The following is a 17,901-nucleotide window of genomic DNA, read 5'->3' on the forward strand; positions in this document are numbered from 1 at the left end:
AGTAGCCAGTGCTTCTAACTTAGATATTTTTACCATTTTTAGTTAGTTTATGCCAGTACAGTATTAGACAATGCAGGGAATATGTCCTATGTTGAGAATTAACACTGGATTTTTGTGTCTAATGCCAGTAAGAAACAGTCTGGTTTGGTACAGAGTGGTTGTGGAGTGGGCTGTACTGGTGGTTAGACAAGTTACTTGATTCTCAGTTGTTTGTTAGGATAACAGTGCCATAGCTGCTTTTCAAAGACTTACCTTGGCTGTGAAATGCTGCTGCTATGTGGGAGTTTAATGATTATGTCTTGTGCTTTACTTGCCATATCTGTTTCTTGTAGGCCAACTTCTCTTTTGCTCCTCTGGTGTTGGATATGCTGAGCTTCCTAATGGATGCCATTCAGATCAACTTCCAGCAAGCTTCAGCCATGGGCAGCAGCAGCCGAGCGCAGCAGGCTCTGAATGAGCTGCACACTTTGGACAAGACAGTGGAAATGACAGATCAGCTGATGGTATGATTATCAGCTGGTTTGCTAGTTCAAATGCTTGCTTGATTGGGCTGAGGGGAGGGATCACTTTTGCCTCAGTTTTTAGTAAGGGTAATGAGCAGCTTGAGGGTGGTGGGAGGGTGGCACTGAAGGACACTGAAGTAGAAATTACCACAACCAAGGTGGAAGTCAAACTCAGTCAACTTAACAGGACCAAATTGCAAGGCCTGGTTATTCTCCATCTAAGAATATTTTAAGGAATTGGCATATGAAATTGCCAACCCAATAGCAAGGATTTGTAATGAATCTGTAACATGGGGGTTGTAACTTGTGACTGGAGAATTGAAAATATAATGCCTATATTTAAGAAAGGTGCCAGGGGGGGAAGTGATCTAGGAAACTGCAGGCCTGTTAGTTTGACTTCAGTTGTATGCAAGGTCTTAGAACAATTTTTTAAAGAGAGTAGTTAAGGGCATAAAGGTAAATGGTAATAGGGATAAAATACAGCATGGTTGTACAAAAGGTAGACTGTGCCAGACCATCCTCATCTCTTTATTTTAGAGGATAACTGATTTTCTAGACAAAGGAAATGCAGTAGATCTAGTCTACCTGGCTTTCAGTAAAGCATTTGATACAGTTCCATGTGAGAAACTGTTAGTTAAAATGGAAAAGATGGGGGTTAATAGGAGTATAGAAAGGTGCATATGGAACTAGTTAAAGGGGAGGCTACGAGTTATTCTGAAAGGTGAACTGTCAAGCTGGAGGGAGGCTATTAGTGGAGTAACCTCAGGGATTGATCTTGGGACTGATTTTATTTAGCATTTTCATTTGTGATCTTGGCATAAAAGTGGAAGTGTACTGATGAAATTTTCAGATGAAACAAAGTTGGGCGGTATTGCCAAAACAGAGGAAGACCGGAATATCATATAAGCCAGGGGTGGGGAACGTCCGGCCCGCGGGCCTTATAAGGCCTGTGAAATCATTTTGTCTGGCCCTGGCGGCGGGGGGGAATTCGGCGGTAATTCGGCTGCGGTGCAGTTTCACAGTGGCGGGGTTCTGTGGGGGGGCAGTGCCCGCCGCCGAAACCCTGCCGCCGTTCGCCCCTTTTCGGAGTGAAGTTCTTAGAATAGCCTTCCAAGGGGTGTAGTGGGGGTGAAAAACCTAACTTGTTTCAAGACTGAGCTTGATAAGTTTTTATGGAGGGGATGGTACAAGATTGCCTGGGATAACACATGGCCCATCCACAACTGCTATTAGCAAATATCTCCAACAGCCGGAGATGGGACGTTAGAGGGGGAGGGCTCTAAGTTACTGTAGAAAATTCTTTCCCAGGTGTATGGCTGGTGGTTCTTGTCCACAGGCTCATGGTTTAACTGATCGCCATATATGGGGTTATGAAGAAATTTTCCCCAGGTCAGGTTGACCGAGAACTGGAGGTTTTTTCACCTTTCTTGGCAGCATGGGGCACAGTACACTTGCCGGTTTGAATTAGAGTAAATGGTGAATTCTCTATAACTTGAAGTACTTAAATCAAGATCTGAGAACTTCAGTAACTCAGCCAAAGGTTAGCGGCCTACTACAGGAGTGAGCGGGTGAGGTTCTGTGGGTTAGGATGTGCAGGAGGTCAGACTAGGTGATCATGATGGTTCTTTCTGGCCTTAGTTTCCTTCAGACTCATAGAATTTATTTCAGTTGTTAAATCTCGGCTATTTGTCTCTATTTCTGTTTTCTTTGTGCTCCATAATGGCTCAGGTCCCAACTCTTGGCTCTCAAGAAGGTGCTTTTGAGAATGTCCGAATGAACTACAGTGGCGACCAGGGCCAAACAATCCGACAGCTGATCAGTGCTCACGTGCTGAGGCGGGTGGCAATGTGTGTGCTGTCCTCCCCACATGGGCGCCGCCAGCATCTAGCTGTGAGCCATGAGAAGGGCAAGGTGAGTCCTGAGAAGGGGATGTGCTTCAATGGTGCAACAACCTAAAATGTATTCTAAAGTAAGATGAAATATTCCATAGTGATTAAAGAATCAAGCAGGCATCCTACAGTCAGACTCGAGTACTCTGTAAACAACTAGACATTTTTCAAAAACCTCCGAGTGATTGTTGTTTTAATTTTTCATATTTTAGGAAACAAAAATCTTGCTTCTTGCTGCAGAGATATTGAGACAGTACATTGATGGAGTCAGTTGAGAAGCTAGATACTAAGAATTTCTTTTTATGATGCCAACATTAGAAAATTGACTTCACTTCATTATTTTGTAGATTACAGTGTTACAACTCTCAGCATTGCTTAAACAAGCAGACTCTAGCAAAAGGAAATTAACCCTTACCCGCCTTGCATCTGCGCCAGTTCCCTTTACTGTACTGAGCCTAACTGGAAATCCCTGCAAGGAGGACTATCTAGCTGTGTGTGGGCTGAAGGTAAGGGTCTGACAAGCAAGAGATTTTTTACCTCTGGAAATGTGACCCCAAACCAAACTATGCTCCTCTCTTGCAAGGAGACTGGTTGTAGAGTTGTGATTGGCTATCAAATATCTGGAGTCATTGCGTATGTCACTAATTCTAGTTCTTGAATTACTTGGTACTAGTTTTAGCTGCAGCTTCATTTACTACATCAGTCCTATTTATTATTTTAAACCATTCATGATAATGACCAAATAAAACACTTCCTCATATGACACTTAGGCTGACAGTCCTTTGTGCTACAGAAACCAAAAAGAGTATCCACATAAATAGAACTTCACTGAAATGAATGTGCTTAATCTTAATCTGCAGTCATTTCTAGTACTGAGCAATGGGTGCTCATTTCGTATTTTCTCAGACCTGTGTACAGTTTCCACAGTTAAAGAAATACACTACCTAAGACTCCACTAGTCTCAAATATTTGAACAAACCGCAGAAGAGGCACAGTTCTCTTGCAAATCATTCATCCTAAAAACAGGGACTCTTCATTTCTTCCTATGCGAATCCATTATTGGGGTTTGGGGCTAGGGAAACGCCAATGGCAGGAATGATGGCCCTTCACTTTGTGTTCGCAGAAATATTTTGATCTTTTTCTAGTACTTGATATCTTTTTTTTTTTTTTTCTTTTCTTGTCCCAGGACTGCCACGTGCTAACATTCAGCAGCTCTGGATCAGTTTCTGATCACTTGGTACTCCACCCCCAACTAGCAACGGGAAACTTCATCATTAAGGCTGTGTGGCTGCCAGGTTCTCAGACAGAACTTGCTATTGTGACTGCCGACTTCGTGAAGGTATGGTCACAAGCTTTGGTGATCTCTGACTGATATGGTGCTGTGCATTGCCTTTCGTATCACGTGGAACTCCTGTGGGGTTCTGGCAGTTTCCAGAGTCACCAATGCATGTCAGAGTAACACAGTGCTCTTAATTAAGTAGAAAAATTTGAGTCTTAGGGAGGGCATTACTGTTATCTCTAGTTTTCTAATATGTATTTCTATTCACCACTGTTAGGAACATGCTGTTCACAGAAACATAAAAATAAAGGCCCATATTTTTGGGTGCCCAGCTTGAGACACTAAAGATTTGACTTCCCCCTGCTCCCTCCAGAGATACTGAACACTTGCAGCTCCCTTTGATTTCAGTTATGGGGTGTTGGCACTTTTCAAAATCTGGCCTTGATTGTCTACAGTTGGGCACTAAAAAGTGATGGTCACTTTTGAAGACGGGGGCCAGCCTTTTCCCCTCTTTCTAAACTGACAAAAACAGAAGAAAGAGGTCATTTATGGATCTCAGATGGATATCTTTATCTCCATATTAGGGCACCTTAATAATCTGTCCCCAGGTATCTGCACAATTGTAGGAATAATTTCAGCCTGTTATGCTCCATTAGGAAGAGCTGGTCCACAGGTTCACAGCTAATGCCCTCCCCTGTCCTCCCACAGATCTATGACCTTTCCGTAGATGCTTTGAGCCCAACGTTCTATTTCCTTTTGCCAAGCTCCAAGATCAGGGATGTCACATTTCTGTTCAATGAAGAGGGGAAGAACATCATAGTCATCATGTCCTCTGCTGGGTACATCTATACTCAGCTTATGGAGGAGGCAAGCAGTGCCCAGCATGGACCATTCTATGTTACCAATGTGCTTGAAGTCAACCACGAAGACTTAAAGGTAATGGTGGCTTTCCCATCTAAATCTGGGTGCAGTGGCTTTTTCTCTCTCTCTGCTTCTGACAGTAAGAAGCAGCAGTTTCCTTTTCTTTTCCTGATCTAGATCAATGAGGTTGCCCTTCTTTCTGCAGAGAGATTCTGACTTTGACACCACTTGGAGGGTAGTAGTTGGGGGGAAGGGAGGAGGTTGAAATTAAACCATTGACCCACTCCTCTAGAAAACGGCATGTTTTCCACGGTTGGATCTGGAGTTATGCCTTGTTGAATTTCAAAGCTGGAAGATGGTTTCGGAGCAACGTTGCTGTCAGTACGAGGCACTGCTAATGATGCAGTAGCTAGAATGGATGGGATTATCTGCCCTTGCAGGGTCTGCAGAGACAGGAGTGTTTGTTTGTTCGGTGTTGACTCTATTGTGGGCCTGGTGTGCACAGCACAGGCTGGCTAGCTTAAAATCTTTCCAGCTTCCATTTAACTCTGCTGCTTCCCCAGCCCTCTCTGAAATGGGGAAATAGATGAACAAAAAGCACCTTTGGGAGCTGGAGATCAGGAGGGGGACCCATGGGGGATTGGCAAGCAACATTTTCTCACACAGGTGCTGTCTTGAGTACCACCTGCAGCCTGTGGGTGTGCAGTCTCAGGATTTTCTTCAAAAGCCCTTGGAGTATCTCGTGGTGTGCCGCGTGGTAGTACTGTCGTTGAAGTCTAAAAGACCTTTGCTGTGTTCTGTGGTATTTGGAAGGGCAGGTGTTGAAATATTGTACTTGTGCAGGGATTTAAAAACCTGACCTCCTTAGAGCACTGTATTTGTGTTTAAATGCCGATGCTTTCCCTTGTCCTTGCAGGACAGTAATGGCCAGGTGGCAGGAGGCGGTGTGTCTGTGTATTACTCCCATGTCCTTCAGATGCTTTTCTTCAGTTACTGTCAAGGCAAATCCTTTGCAGCCACAATTAGCAGAGCTACTCTGGAGGTGCAGCGGCTTTTCCCGATCAACATAAAGAGGTGGGACTGAGGGGGTGGCCCCTCCGATTTCTGTTTCTTATTAACTGCGCCGACTGTTCCAGCTCCCACTGCCCAAGGCTTGATGTAGAGAACCTTCCTGCAGTTGATTACATCTTACCATTTTATATGTCACCTCCTGTTTCTACTCTCTCTGCTTGTAGAACAATGTGACTGAAACCAATCCCAGCTGCTTTTGCAGTGGGGCATGTTTAACTTGCTCGCTAGGATTTCACAGCACAGAGGTGCCTTCAGAGCAATCTTGCTGTCTGAGTGCAGAGCTGCTAATGGTGCAGCAACTGGAACTGACGGGATTATCCACCCTCGCAGAGGCTGCAGAGCAGGAAGCCTTTGTTTCCATTTGGCACCAGCACTGCAGTGGACCCTGAGCATTGTGCATATTAAATCTTCTTTTCAGGCTCCCCTGAGAGAAATCAGTCTCTTATGCAATAAAAATGGCAAGAAGAAAGCTCTTCTAATCATCTGTTTTGACAATCAGGGCTGGGCATTCAGGCCACAGTTTCTCACTAGCTTAGCCGGAAGCAGATATCTTGCATTCTGTTTCCATGAATATCAGGTCCCCCCTCACTCCAATCAAACCTGGCCTGGTCATTTTGCACAGAGGCTTTCACCTATTTGAGAGGCAGATCTAGGTGGGGTTGATGTTCCTGAGGAACATTTTCCTGTGTTTGTCTGTTTCCTCTGTGTCCATCACATGGGCCACAATGGAGCATGGAGCATTGTGTCCACTAACACAGATGCTTTGCTCTGAGACCAGGGCTGTTGTATTCTGTTAACTAGGATGTGCTGACAAGTAATGTGGTATTTTGCTATTACTCTTCTGCCATCTGGTAAGAGAGTTCTCTAGTATAAGATTAAAAAATAGTTTAAAACTGTTTTAAGAGTAGTTTTTCGTGTCACTAGAATTTTATATCCCAAAAGAAAGGGGAAGAATGTTAAAAACAGGACTGGGTGTCAGGATTTCTTGGTTCTGTGTTCTCTACTGACTCAGCTGTGCAACTTTTTGCACTTCAGTTTCTCCATCTGTAAAATGGGGATGATAATATTGGCTTACCTCCCAGGCATGTTCTGAGGGGTTGTTTAAATAACTGAATACTTTGAGTTCCTCAGATGGTGATGTTACTTGTCTTGCTAGCTAAAATAGGAATTTTATTTACTTAGCTTGACTCCCCTTGCAGCTGCTTCTTAAGATCATTTGAGCCTGGCCTTTCTCTCTTGCAGTTCAAATGGTGGGAGCAAGACCTCCCCTGCACTGTGCCAATGGTCTGAGGTTATGAACCATCCTGGGTTGGTGTGCTGTGTTCAGCAGACCACAGGTGTTCCTCTGGTAGTCATGGTGAAGCCAGATACCTTCCTCATCCAGGAGATTAAAACGTTGCCAGCTAAAGCCAAGGTGAGTACTCCCTGCATTTTGGCATTTCAGATTCACTTTCCTGTGTCTCTATTGCTTCTGCTTCTTCCACTATTCCTCTATTGCTGCTGCTTCTTCCTTGCAATGATGTCTTACAGTAAAGTCGTCCTGGTAATAGCCACTAACACTGCACTTGAAAGTAGTGTTTTAATACACAGACTGACTTTCCCCAAACCCACCCGTGTTTTTAAAGTGTTTTCAACCTCCGTTCACTCTTCCTTCTCTCTGCAAAGCCATTGACTCTCTTGCTCTATTGTAGCCTCTGCTGTGGGCTTATGACACTTATGCAACAAGTTTGTTCCTTGAGGCAACAGCAGTCTGGGCTTTTCATTTGCTGTTGTGTGATTTCTTTCAGATCCAGGACATGGTGGCCATCCGTCATACGGCCTGCAACGAGCAGCAGAGGACCACGATGATCCTTCTGTGTGAGGACGGCAGCCTGAGAATTTACATGGCAAATGTGGAGAATACTTCCTATTGGCTCCAGCCCTCCCTCCAGCCTAGCAGCGTCATCAGCATCATGAAACCAGTTCGCAAACGCAAGGCAGCTGCTATCAGTAAGGCTGCTTTCCTTTTATATCATTACTAAGTCACCAGCAAAGAAATGAATGATGGGATAAATATATGGTCTGTTGTCTTCTCCCCAGAAATAGGATCCCTCACAATCCAGATGAAGTCCCAAGCAACTCCGTTAAAATCTTCCATTTGACTTCCCACCATGACTTCCCATCCATTGTGTCACACAACTTTTCAAATGTTCTTGCCCATAATTCAAAGTAGGACAGATCTCTGCATAAAGATGACAGCCATTGGGGGACTGGATGGCTGAGAGAATTATCAATGGGATAATGGAACCTTTCATTTCTAAGTTGCTGGTTTGAATCTAGACTGGGTTGATATTGAGCATAATTCATTAGACTCAAAACACCATGTATTGGTGATGTCTTGTGATGTGGATGTGTTTCCACTAAGTCACTGCTACAGCTGGCCACTTCGTTGGCTTCTCATGCAGACTGGATTACCCCTTCTTTGCTAGAGGGCATCATTGAAGCATGCTGGTGGGATAATATGGGAAAGTGCATTCTGCCACTGCCTATTGTGTACCTGTTCTGTAAAGAGAATTTCAGTCTTCAGGACTCACCAGTTCAGAGCCTTTTGCCAGTGCTAGATTCATATTTAAAAAAAAAAAAAATCCCTAGTATCAAATGTTAACCTGTTATGCAAGAGCCACTACAGAAAATAGCATAGCATCAGGTGGGCCCTTAGGCGTTTGCCTCTGGCAATCACCTTCTTACTCATAATCACCAGGACTGAGTGTTGTGGGGTTAGCATGGGATGATTTTAATCTTTCAGCGCTAATCTCATTTGTATGAGCCACAATTAGTCCCTTTCCTAATTGAGAATGGTATATGTATATGATAAATGTATAAATAATTAGAAAGCCGGAGCATTCCCAAGAAATGTGCAGTCAGTCTGCAGTTGGAGCACACTAGCTTTACCTTTCAGTGTGTCTTTTTTTAGCCATTGGTATCCTCTCTTTCAGCGACTCGCACCTCCAGTCAGGTGAACTTCCCCATTGACTTCTTTGAACATAACCAGCAGCTCACAGATGTGGAGTTTGGAGGCAATGATCTCCTGCAGGTTTATAATGCCCAGCAGATAAAGCACCGGCTCAACTCCACTGGCATGTATGTGGCCAACACCAAGGTAAATAAGACGCTTTGGGAGCTCCCTGAGGCATTTGCATAATTCTGTTATAAGGCTGCTGTGCTCTTCCTCGGATCATGAGCAATTGATTTATAACAAGTGCATGTTCCCATCCAAATGACTGTCTGTCAATCCTGGAGACTACTGCATTAACCAACCCCATCAGCGACTGTAGGATGTATACAAATTTTGGTTGGTCACCCAATCCTAGTCCTCTGAAGAGCCATCTTGGCATGAAAGCTCCAGCCAGTTGCTTGCCACCAGGAGCTTTAGCTCTGTATCTCAACTCTACCAGTCTTTCACTGGGTTTTTTTTCCCCTTTTTTTCTTTCCTTGACTGCTATTTTTCTCTCTGGCTCCATTTTTCTTTCCAGCAACGGAGCAGACCACTTCCCAAATAAGTAATCCTTTGAGCCCCATTTATCTGCTGCTTCACCCAGTCCTTCCCAGCACATCCCCAGGATTGCTGCTAAGGTTAGTTAGTGTAAGAGGACAACTCCCAGGAAACATTCTATCCTGGTGTAAAATGGCCACCAGCGTAGCAGTGAAATGTTGCACAGGCCTTTCCATTCCAGGTACTTGTGGTTAGTAATGCCCATCTTCAGCTTTCCCTTCCTGAGTAATGACTGTCTCCTGCAGCCTGGTGGCTTTGCCATTGAAGTCACTAACAACAACAGCACAATGGTGATGACAGGCATGAGGATCCAGATTGGCACACAGGCAATTGAGCGAGCTCCCTCCTACCTGGAGATCTTTGGCCGCACCATGCAGTTGAACATGACCAGGGCTCGTTGGTTTGACTTTCCCTTCACACGAGAGGAAGCCCTGCAGGCTGACAAAAAATTAACCATCTTCAGTAAGTCTTTGGTCTTGGTTGCATGGTTTAATCGCTTGTAAGCTAGATGTGGGTGTCTGGGGGCTGTTGCACTTTGGCTGCTAGCTGGCAGAGGGTCCACCAGGTATCAGTTTGACATGGACATAGTCACGGTTTTAATAACTGTGCACCTCTGCAGAATAGCTGTTTATAGTGGGTCCAGCACCTCATTGCAGAGGTCACATGAGTACCACTAGTTGAGTTACAAGGATTCTGTGCTGAAGTAACAGAGGGGAAGACATTAGAAAATAAGGCAAAGCTATGTTTCAGAATGTATGAATGCTGGGTAAATTGAGTGTAAACCCTCTCTGCTTGCTTGCTTGTTGGTATCAGAGCGGAGCAATCTCACTTCTGTGAACCTGCAAAATCTCTCTTGCTCATTGCAGTTGGGGCCTCTGTGGATCCTGCTGGAGTCACAATGATGGATGCTGTCAAAATTTATGGCAAGACCAAAGAACAGTTTGGCTGGCCTGATGAGCCACCAGAGGATTTCCCATCTGCCTCAGTGAGCAACGTTTGTCCCCCAAACCTCAATCAAGGAAATGGTACTGGAGACATGGAGTCTGCTACTCCTGCTGCCGCCAGTGGGACTGTCCTGGAGAGGTATCTCTCTGTTTTTGTCTGTTTGTTTGCTTTTGGAAGGTACTAGTTATGCTGGTGCTCTGGATGCACTTGCGTGGTGTTCTTAGCTGGGGGCTTTTATACTTGTAGTGTAGTGTTCCTCATTTTCATATAACATGACAGTGCAGTCATGCTACCACAGAGTCAATCTGCATCTCTTCCAAAATGGTTCCCCGCTGATCTCCCTTGTGGAGTTGTGGATGGAACGCCATGTGTTCTCCTTCACGTTACCAGTTGAGTTTGTCTGCAGCAACCTCAGCCAGTCACATATGACTTCTGCCTTCTTCCCACCTTTTCTTATTTAAATCTGGGATCTTTTTACAGCCACCAAAGACCATAAGTTAGAGGTTATTTGAACATAAGCTCACTTCTGTGGAGCTGTTTCTTCATTCCTCTTTTTCAGTTTCTGTGTGACCTTGCCCTACATATATTCTCCTCTCTTCTTTGTATCAACCACTTGTGTGGCAACATCCTTGTAAGCCAGGGGTTCCCAGACTTTTCAGTCTTGTAGCCCAACTATTATAATCCTAGTTATTGCATGAAAACCTTTCCTGGAACTTGTACAATGTCCAAGTGCAGGACATACCATGCAGGGGAGTTGGGGTGTATTTGGTAGAGGACAGAGAACTTCTGTTGGTTTCTTTTCTTTTCTTCTACACTTCATTGTCTATCCCTACCTCAAGATCTTACAGTCCATGCAGCGGAGACTATAGGGAGCTAGTGGAGACAGAAGGAGAGAAAGTAAAATAAAGAAAGGAAGATCTGATGACTCAGTTCAGAGAGAAACTAGTATGGCTTAAAAACTAGCCAAATTCATTGCTGGTGTAACTTGACTGACTTCACTGGAGATGCACAAAGGTTAACTGGCTCTTTGGAGGAAATTTTCAGACAGTAGGCACTTAAGTCCCATTGAATGTCACCTTTGAAAATGTACCCCATTATATTTTAGCTAGTCAGTACTACTTTTTCTTTAGGTTAGGTCTTTCTTTTCTCTTCTCTGCTGCCCTGTCTCCCCAAGGCATCTCCCTCTGTAGGGAGACTTTTTGAGCAGTGGGGCTGTTTTTATAAAACCCAGAGCTAGACTGATCAAATAAAGTGGATGCAAGAAAAATACTTTATGCACTACAAAATGCCCAGCTGCCTGGTGACCCCAAAAGGCTGTGGACCCTTTGTTGGGAACCTCTGATATAGGCAAGAGGCAGTTTCCTGTGGAGAAGTTTGGTGTTTAGATTCTATATCCTTAACCTGTCCTTCAGTGGTGCTTTTTACCAATGTGCTTGGCTTCTCTGTGTTAGATGGCCTGGATCTCCTTTAACTTGTTTTGCTGTTAAGGAGGTGTATGCTGCCCAAATAGAAGGAGCCATGCTTGGAATTATGTATATATCGCTCTCCCAGCTTCCTGACTCCCCATTTAATTTGCCTATTGCTTAGAATGTGTTCTAGGTAGTTTTCTGTGAGCTTCACACATTTTTTTTTCTTTTTCTTTGCTCCCCAAAAGTTCTGAAACTGAGTCCCTAACCACCCTGGACCGGTTAGTATGCCATCCTTTTCTCTGCACGAATGAGTGTGTGTCAGAGACAGAACACATGATGTGGCTTTTGTTGACTGTTTTTTTAAGTGACATTTGCTTCTTTACATTCTGGTCATTGCATGGCAGAAGATTTAGCAAAATGTAAAGATGTGGTGGATTGAGAATTTCTGCTGCATACAGTATAATTGTTGCCTGTTTGACACACTTCTGCTCACTTTGTCCCTCCTTGTGCCTCTTTTCTCCCCTTCCGTTTCCCCACTGGTTTTGTGGGTCTGTGAGGGGAAATCTGTTAAGCTGTTTAACTGTCAGATAAGTGACCAGAGAACTTGCCCAGTCCTTACATTGTTTCTTCTACCCAGTTTTTAATCTTATGTTCTGTTCTCTCTCCTTGTTCTTAATGCTCTATCCTCTTCCCTTTCCCCTCCTGATCTGTGTAGCTTTGCCCCTTTTACTCTGTTCTATGTTGTTCTCTCCTGCTGTGTTGCACTGCTCCTTTCGATGTGTCAACTGAGCATTTCAGGCAGTTTCATTGCAATGCATAGAGTAGTGCAGCAAGGGAGAATTGGCACAAGACTGCAAATCCTGAATAAGACTTTCCCTGTGGGCGAGCATTTCACTAACATGCCTTGCCTGGAGTCAAAAGTGACCTACTGAAGGCTCTTGGATTTGGGTCTCTCTTGTTACTCACATTTTGGACATAGTTAGGTGCTCAAAGGTCAGTTAATTTTACTGCTGGAGCGTTTGGGATGAAACTCTAAATTAGAGTGTCTTCTGTGAAAATAGCAAGCGAGTAGAATCTTGCTCCCTTGGAAAAAGCATAACTGACTTTTCTCATATGTCATACCAACCCTTGATCTGCAGTCATATGTACGTCTGTGGGCCATGGTGAATTGGTACTGTCAAGACAATCCAAGTTATCCCTGCCGCAGGCCGCATAAGGAAGTGTTTTATCCTCTTTGGTAGAGAAAAGCCCCTGTCTTTCAGTGGTGGATTATTAAAGCAGTCCTAAGTTTGTCTGTGAGCGTGAGCCAGGTTTAACTCTGGTCTGTAACACAATGAAATGATATGCATGGTGCCTGTGGCAGGTTTTATCATGCTTTGATTTTGTACTTGGCATTCGTTAGCTGTTTCTGAGCTACTCATGACTGTAGCCTGCATAAAGCAAAGTGCTAAAGAGAGAGAAGGGTTGCTGTACTCAAGCCTGCTTTCCTTTCTCCCTTCAGGCTAGTAGTGAGTTCTTTAGAAGCACTGGAAAGCTGCTTTGCTGTAGGACCAGTCAACGAGAAGGCAAGTAACTTTCTGAATACATCTTGAGCTTTAAAAGATGGGGGAGGAGGAGTGAGATCAGCAGCAGCTCCTGCAGCCCTAGGGGTCTGATACCAGAAGAGAGCTGCATCCGTTTTGCTCACAGCAGTGATCTGAAGGTTGAGTTAGCGAAAAGCATTTGAAACTAGTTTTGAATGACAATTGGCATTTGCGTTTATTGCTTCTCGGGCTTTTGAGCTGCGGAGTGGCCTGGTTTGTGAATATAGCAGGGGTGGGAGCCCAGCAAACTGAAGAGGAACTATCTTGTGTATAATCCTGAAACACTGTCTAAATACTAAATAATAAAGGTAGCCTCATATCAAAGCAATATTGAATCGAGGAGGAAATTTCCATCCGGGGGGGGGGGATGGTAATGCAAAATGGATGAAGCAAGAGGGGTGAGAGGTCAGACTTGCGTGCCCATAGCGCTTTGGTAAGTTTACTGGAGGCTTTTTGTCTGTCCCTGGGAACAGGAAAAGAGCAAGGCTGCAGCTCAGGAACTGGCTACCATGTTACTATCAATGCCAGCTCCCTCCAGCGTCCAGCAGCAGACCAAGAGTCTCCTGGCCAGCCTGCACACCAGCCGCTCAGCATACCATAACCACAAGGTAAGCTGTTTGAGGTTTTTCCAAGCCTGCTGTAACTGTCTGGTGGCATGGCTGATGTACGAGTTGTGCCCAAAGAGCACGTGTTCCAGGCAACATGTGCCTACTGGCTGGCTGCTTTCAGCTTCTGCTACCTGCCTGCCTGCTGTTTCTTTCTTTCCATCAGCAAGCTTTGTATTCATGACACTTTGAAGATTTGGGTGTGAATTCATATTTTAAATAAAGTTACCCATGTGTTTCCCCCACACTAATTGTATCTTGGGACATGCTGAAACTAGTCTGCGAATAATATCCGATAGGTCTGATGTCTGGTTTGAATCAAGTACTATAGAAAGATATTAGGTAAATCATGGTGAGACCTGAAAAATCTAGTCATACCATAAATATGTAGACTAGTACCAGCTGTAAATGGATACTCTGTTAAGCCAGATAGAGAAATGAAAATCCATTCTCCAAGTAGAATTTGTTTGTTGCTGAGTGACTTCTGCTGCTGACACACATGACCGTGATGGTGGTGAAGAGTTAACAGTGAATTCTCTTTTTAGTGAATGCTAAATTGGCCCGTCTACTCCATCCCACACTGGCTCTTCAGGCCTGTGCTACTGCTGTTCTCTTGTTTCTCTTTGTCTTTAATGATCCTTGCATTGCAGGATCAGGCCTTGCTGAGTAAAGCCATCCAGTACTTGAGCTTCTCCAGCAAAGAAGGGAAGGACCTAGACCCTGAAGTGTTTCAGAGGTTGGTGATCACTGCCCGATCCATCGCTATTATGAGGCCAAACAACCTGGTCCATTTCACGGAGTCGAAGTTGCCACAGATGGAAACAGGTGGATGAACCATTGAATTTCTATTTGTCTTTATTAAACTTTCCCTTTGGATAGTTGTGTATATTTTGTGTGTTTAACTGCGTTGTGTAAGGGGTGACAGCTGCCATATACATTTTATCCTCAGTCTTTCATGAGTGACCAAAGAGACTTCAGCTCACTGAGATGTGAAGGCTTGTTGTTGTGTAGTCCCTCTCTTCTCTCCCAGACTTCTGGGTCTACTGCCACCTGTTCTGTATGGAAGTTGAGTAGTCATTAAGTTGGTATCTAATTCAGAAACATGCCATCAAGTGGTGCTGGTGGCTAGTGTCCTAGACTAGATGCAGCACAAAGGTTTTAAAGGGGGTCAGTCGAGACAGACAAAAGCCCACTATTACTGCTCTGGGGAGGCAAAAGTCCATCCATTCTCCACTTCTCCCCAGCCCCTAGCAGGTGCTGGGATTGTTGAAGATGGGAGAGGTCAGGCTTCAAATGGGGTCCCCTTAACAAAAAATTGTAAAAGTCAAGTAGAAGTGGTGGGGACAGGTCTATGAGGATAACACTAATTAAACATGTGGTAGCTCTCCTCACCAAGGCATTGGATGCCTTTCAGCAGTAGTCAATGTCAAATAAACTCAGTGGTGCCTTGCTTGTTCACAAACCCTCTCCCCTGCCCTGCCACTAGCCGTGGCAAGCTTAAACCTCAGCTCTCACATGAGAGATGTCCAGAAGATCTTGTATCCCCTAACAGATAGTTGGGGGCTGGGGAGGCAGGGAAGAGACAATTTCTCAGATAATTGGGTCTCAAGCTATTTAGAGCATTATAGGTCAGTATCGAAAAAGGTAGGCACCATTTCAACCTCAGGAAGTGAGTTCCAGATTTAAAATAACTCTTCACTTCCTTCCTCTCCCCCTCCCCATTGCATACAACAGTGGTCAGATTGGTGTAATTTTCCAAACTTTTTGTGACCAGAATCCTGCCTTGTGAGTTTGCATGGTTCTGATGGTTACCTTTCTCTTGTCACAGAGGGAGGTGAAGAAGGACAGGAAGCACAGAAACACACTGAGGGAGATGGGTGTAGTTTTATCACCCAGCTGGTCAACCATTTCTGGAAGCTACATGCATCAAAACCCAAAAATGCCTTCCTGGCTCCTGCCTGCTTACCAGGTATGTTAAGGCTGAATCTTGTCATTTGCCAAAGTGGCGCTCGTGTGTTTTTGAAGCAGCCCCTCTGAAGTGAAGCTTGTAAAGGGAAAAAGTAGTTTATTTGCTTGCATGTTTCCCTGTTAAGTGATATGAATAAATGCTGATCTAATGATTTTATGTGTTGTACAAATACAAAAAACATGAGAAGTGATGGCTTATATACCTCACTACAAGGATGGAAGTTTTTGGTGGCGTTGGAATGTTTTCTAAGTAATGATTTTTTATACTATTAGGGAACTTGTCTGTATAAATGGCTTTTGGTCTTTGTTTTGTTATTTTTTATAATGCCAACTGAGTGCTGGTCTGTTTACAGACAGGTATAAACAAAAGGCCTTTCCTGAAGAGCTTAGTCTAAATAGTAATTCACAATCCTGCACTCTTTTTCTTACTTAGGTCTGACACATGTAGAAGCCACAGTCAATGCTCTGGTGGACATTATCCATGGATACTGCACATGTGAACTGGATTGTATCAATACTGCATCCAAGATCTACATGCAGATGTTACTCTGTCCTGTACGTAATCTTGCTGTAATTATATGCTGGTTTCTCCTGTACCATTGACAGTGTGAGGAGAGTCTAATACAGGCTGGGTGGTAGAAGAAGGCTAGTGTGTGTGGTGGAGGCTGTATGGTGTATTAGACTCATAGACTCTGAGGTCAGAAGGGACCATTATGATCATCTAGTCTGACCTCCTGCACAACGCAGGCCACAGAACCTCACCCATCCACTCCTGTAATAGACCCCTGACCTATGACTAAGTTATTGAAGTCCTCAAATCGTGATTTAAAGACTTTAAGGTACAGAGAATCCACTAGCAAGTGAGCCATGCCCCATGCTGCAAAGGAAGGCGAAAAACCCCCAGAGCCTTTGCTAATATGCCCTGGGGAAAAATTCCTTCCCTTTCCCAAATATGACGATGAGTTAAACCCTGAGTATGTGGGCAAGACTCACCAGACACCCAAGAAAGAATTCTCTGTAATAACTCAGAACCCACCCTATATAACATCCCATCACAGGCCATTGGCATATCCACCACCAGTAGTCAAAGATCAGTCAATTGCCAAACCAGGCTGTCCCATCATACCATCCCCTCCATAAATTTTATATAGTTTATACCCATGTACTCTGGCAACTTCTACAGTCTGAAATACTGGAGATTCTGTGGCAGTCTGATACATTGTAAAATGGAGGTTCTTATTGAACTAAATGTGACATGAATAATGCAATCAGTGCAGTTAACCCTAGCTTTATTTAATTTAATATTAAATTCAATTTGTTTTATTTTGACGTTGAGTTCATTTTATTGAACACACGACTGACTTTATGGAAACTGGCAGGAAGGAAGCTGAAGACTTTGGCAGCTTGGGCTTTTGGTTCCTAGAAAGGTGTGAGAGCAGGTTTAAGCACACTAGCTGTTTGGCTATGATTAGCAGTGAAACAGATAAGTGTTGACATTTTAATTGTTACTATTATATGTCATAACCAACACACCGTTGAAGAGAGTGGGACAGGTCAAACCACTGAGCTATTGTTTCACGCTCTCTGCAAATGCAGACAGTACTGAGTCACTTTTATACTCCTTTCATGTTCTTAAGATCATCTTCACAACCCTAAGGGCTAGAAGCTTTTTTTTTTTTAATATATATATATATAAATTAAGCTATTAGTTGGGGTACATGATTTGTGATTAAACTCTAACACTGAAAGCATGAATTACTCAGGGCACTTTTTATAGTATGTCGTAAATCAACCTGTGAATTCTCAGTTTTCTAAAAGCATCCATCAGCTAGAGCCTTCTCTGATATCCAGCAGTTTTGTCCTTTGCATAATATGGGAGGGGTGTTTAGGGCTGGAGAGGCTGACGACATCTGTTAGAGATTTGATATCGGTTCAGTATGCCAATATGTAAAGTTAGTCACACCTCACGTTCCCTGTGATGAAAGCTAGACGTTGTAAGCTCAAAGTTGACAGAAAAAAGTACATAATATGTGCATTGGCGGAAAGAATCATGTTTGATCTGATGCTCAAACTGCAAAACCGACTGCTGAGGAAATGTGCTCATATCCTGGATGAGTGGCCAGGAGGTAGACATATTGTGAAAACACCTATGCATTTACAACAAGGAATAGTGAAAATAGGTCTCCTGTGCTATTGGCATCAATTGTTCCAGAGACTGGTATTATAAAGGGGTAGAAAGTAATGGTAAAGGATAGA

The 17,901-nt window shown here is 43.9% G+C and overlaps 1 protein-coding gene across 4 annotated transcripts in view; it reads left to right on the plus strand.

The window, feature by feature from the left end:
- UBR4 (ubiquitin protein ligase E3 component n-recognin 4) overlaps positions 1 to 17,901 on the plus strand; it is a 109,207-nt gene that overhangs the window by 38,004 nt on the left and 53,302 nt on the right. For 3 of the 4 annotated variants that reach the window (XM_067567539.1, XM_067567541.1, XM_067567540.1), the window contains exons 39-55: positions 333 to 503; positions 2,232 to 2,414; positions 2,740 to 2,898; positions 3,579 to 3,731; positions 4,380 to 4,607; positions 5,449 to 5,606; positions 6,846 to 7,017; positions 7,391 to 7,592; positions 8,579 to 8,742; positions 9,381 to 9,597; positions 10,002 to 10,218; positions 11,735 to 11,767; positions 12,991 to 13,054; positions 13,546 to 13,680; positions 14,328 to 14,502; positions 15,506 to 15,646; positions 16,079 to 16,200. In XM_067567539.1, coding sequence (XP_067423640.1) covers positions 333 to 503; positions 2,232 to 2,414; positions 2,740 to 2,898; positions 3,579 to 3,731; positions 4,380 to 4,607; positions 5,449 to 5,606; positions 6,846 to 7,017; positions 7,391 to 7,592; positions 8,579 to 8,742; positions 9,381 to 9,597; positions 10,002 to 10,218; positions 11,735 to 11,767; positions 12,991 to 13,054; positions 13,546 to 13,680; positions 14,328 to 14,502; positions 15,506 to 15,646; positions 16,079 to 16,200 — 2,694 coding nt within the window. The remainder of the gene's footprint in view (positions 1 to 332; positions 504 to 2,231; positions 2,415 to 2,739; positions 2,899 to 3,578; positions 3,732 to 4,379; positions 4,608 to 5,448; positions 5,607 to 6,845; positions 7,018 to 7,390; positions 7,593 to 8,578; positions 8,743 to 9,380; positions 9,598 to 10,001; positions 10,219 to 11,734; positions 11,768 to 12,990; positions 13,055 to 13,545; positions 13,681 to 14,327; positions 14,503 to 15,505; positions 15,647 to 16,078; positions 16,201 to 17,901) is intronic. The other variant, XM_067567542.1, reaches the window with a different exon arrangement.

Source organism: Emydura macquarii, unplaced genomic scaffold, assembly GCF_026122565.2.
Source record: "Emydura macquarii macquarii isolate MOO-44397 ecotype Brisbane River unplaced genomic scaffold, CSIRO-AGI_Emac_v2 contig_2768, whole genome shotgun sequence".
NCBI classification, from domain to species: domain Eukaryota; kingdom Metazoa; phylum Chordata; order Testudines; family Chelidae; genus Emydura; species Emydura macquarii.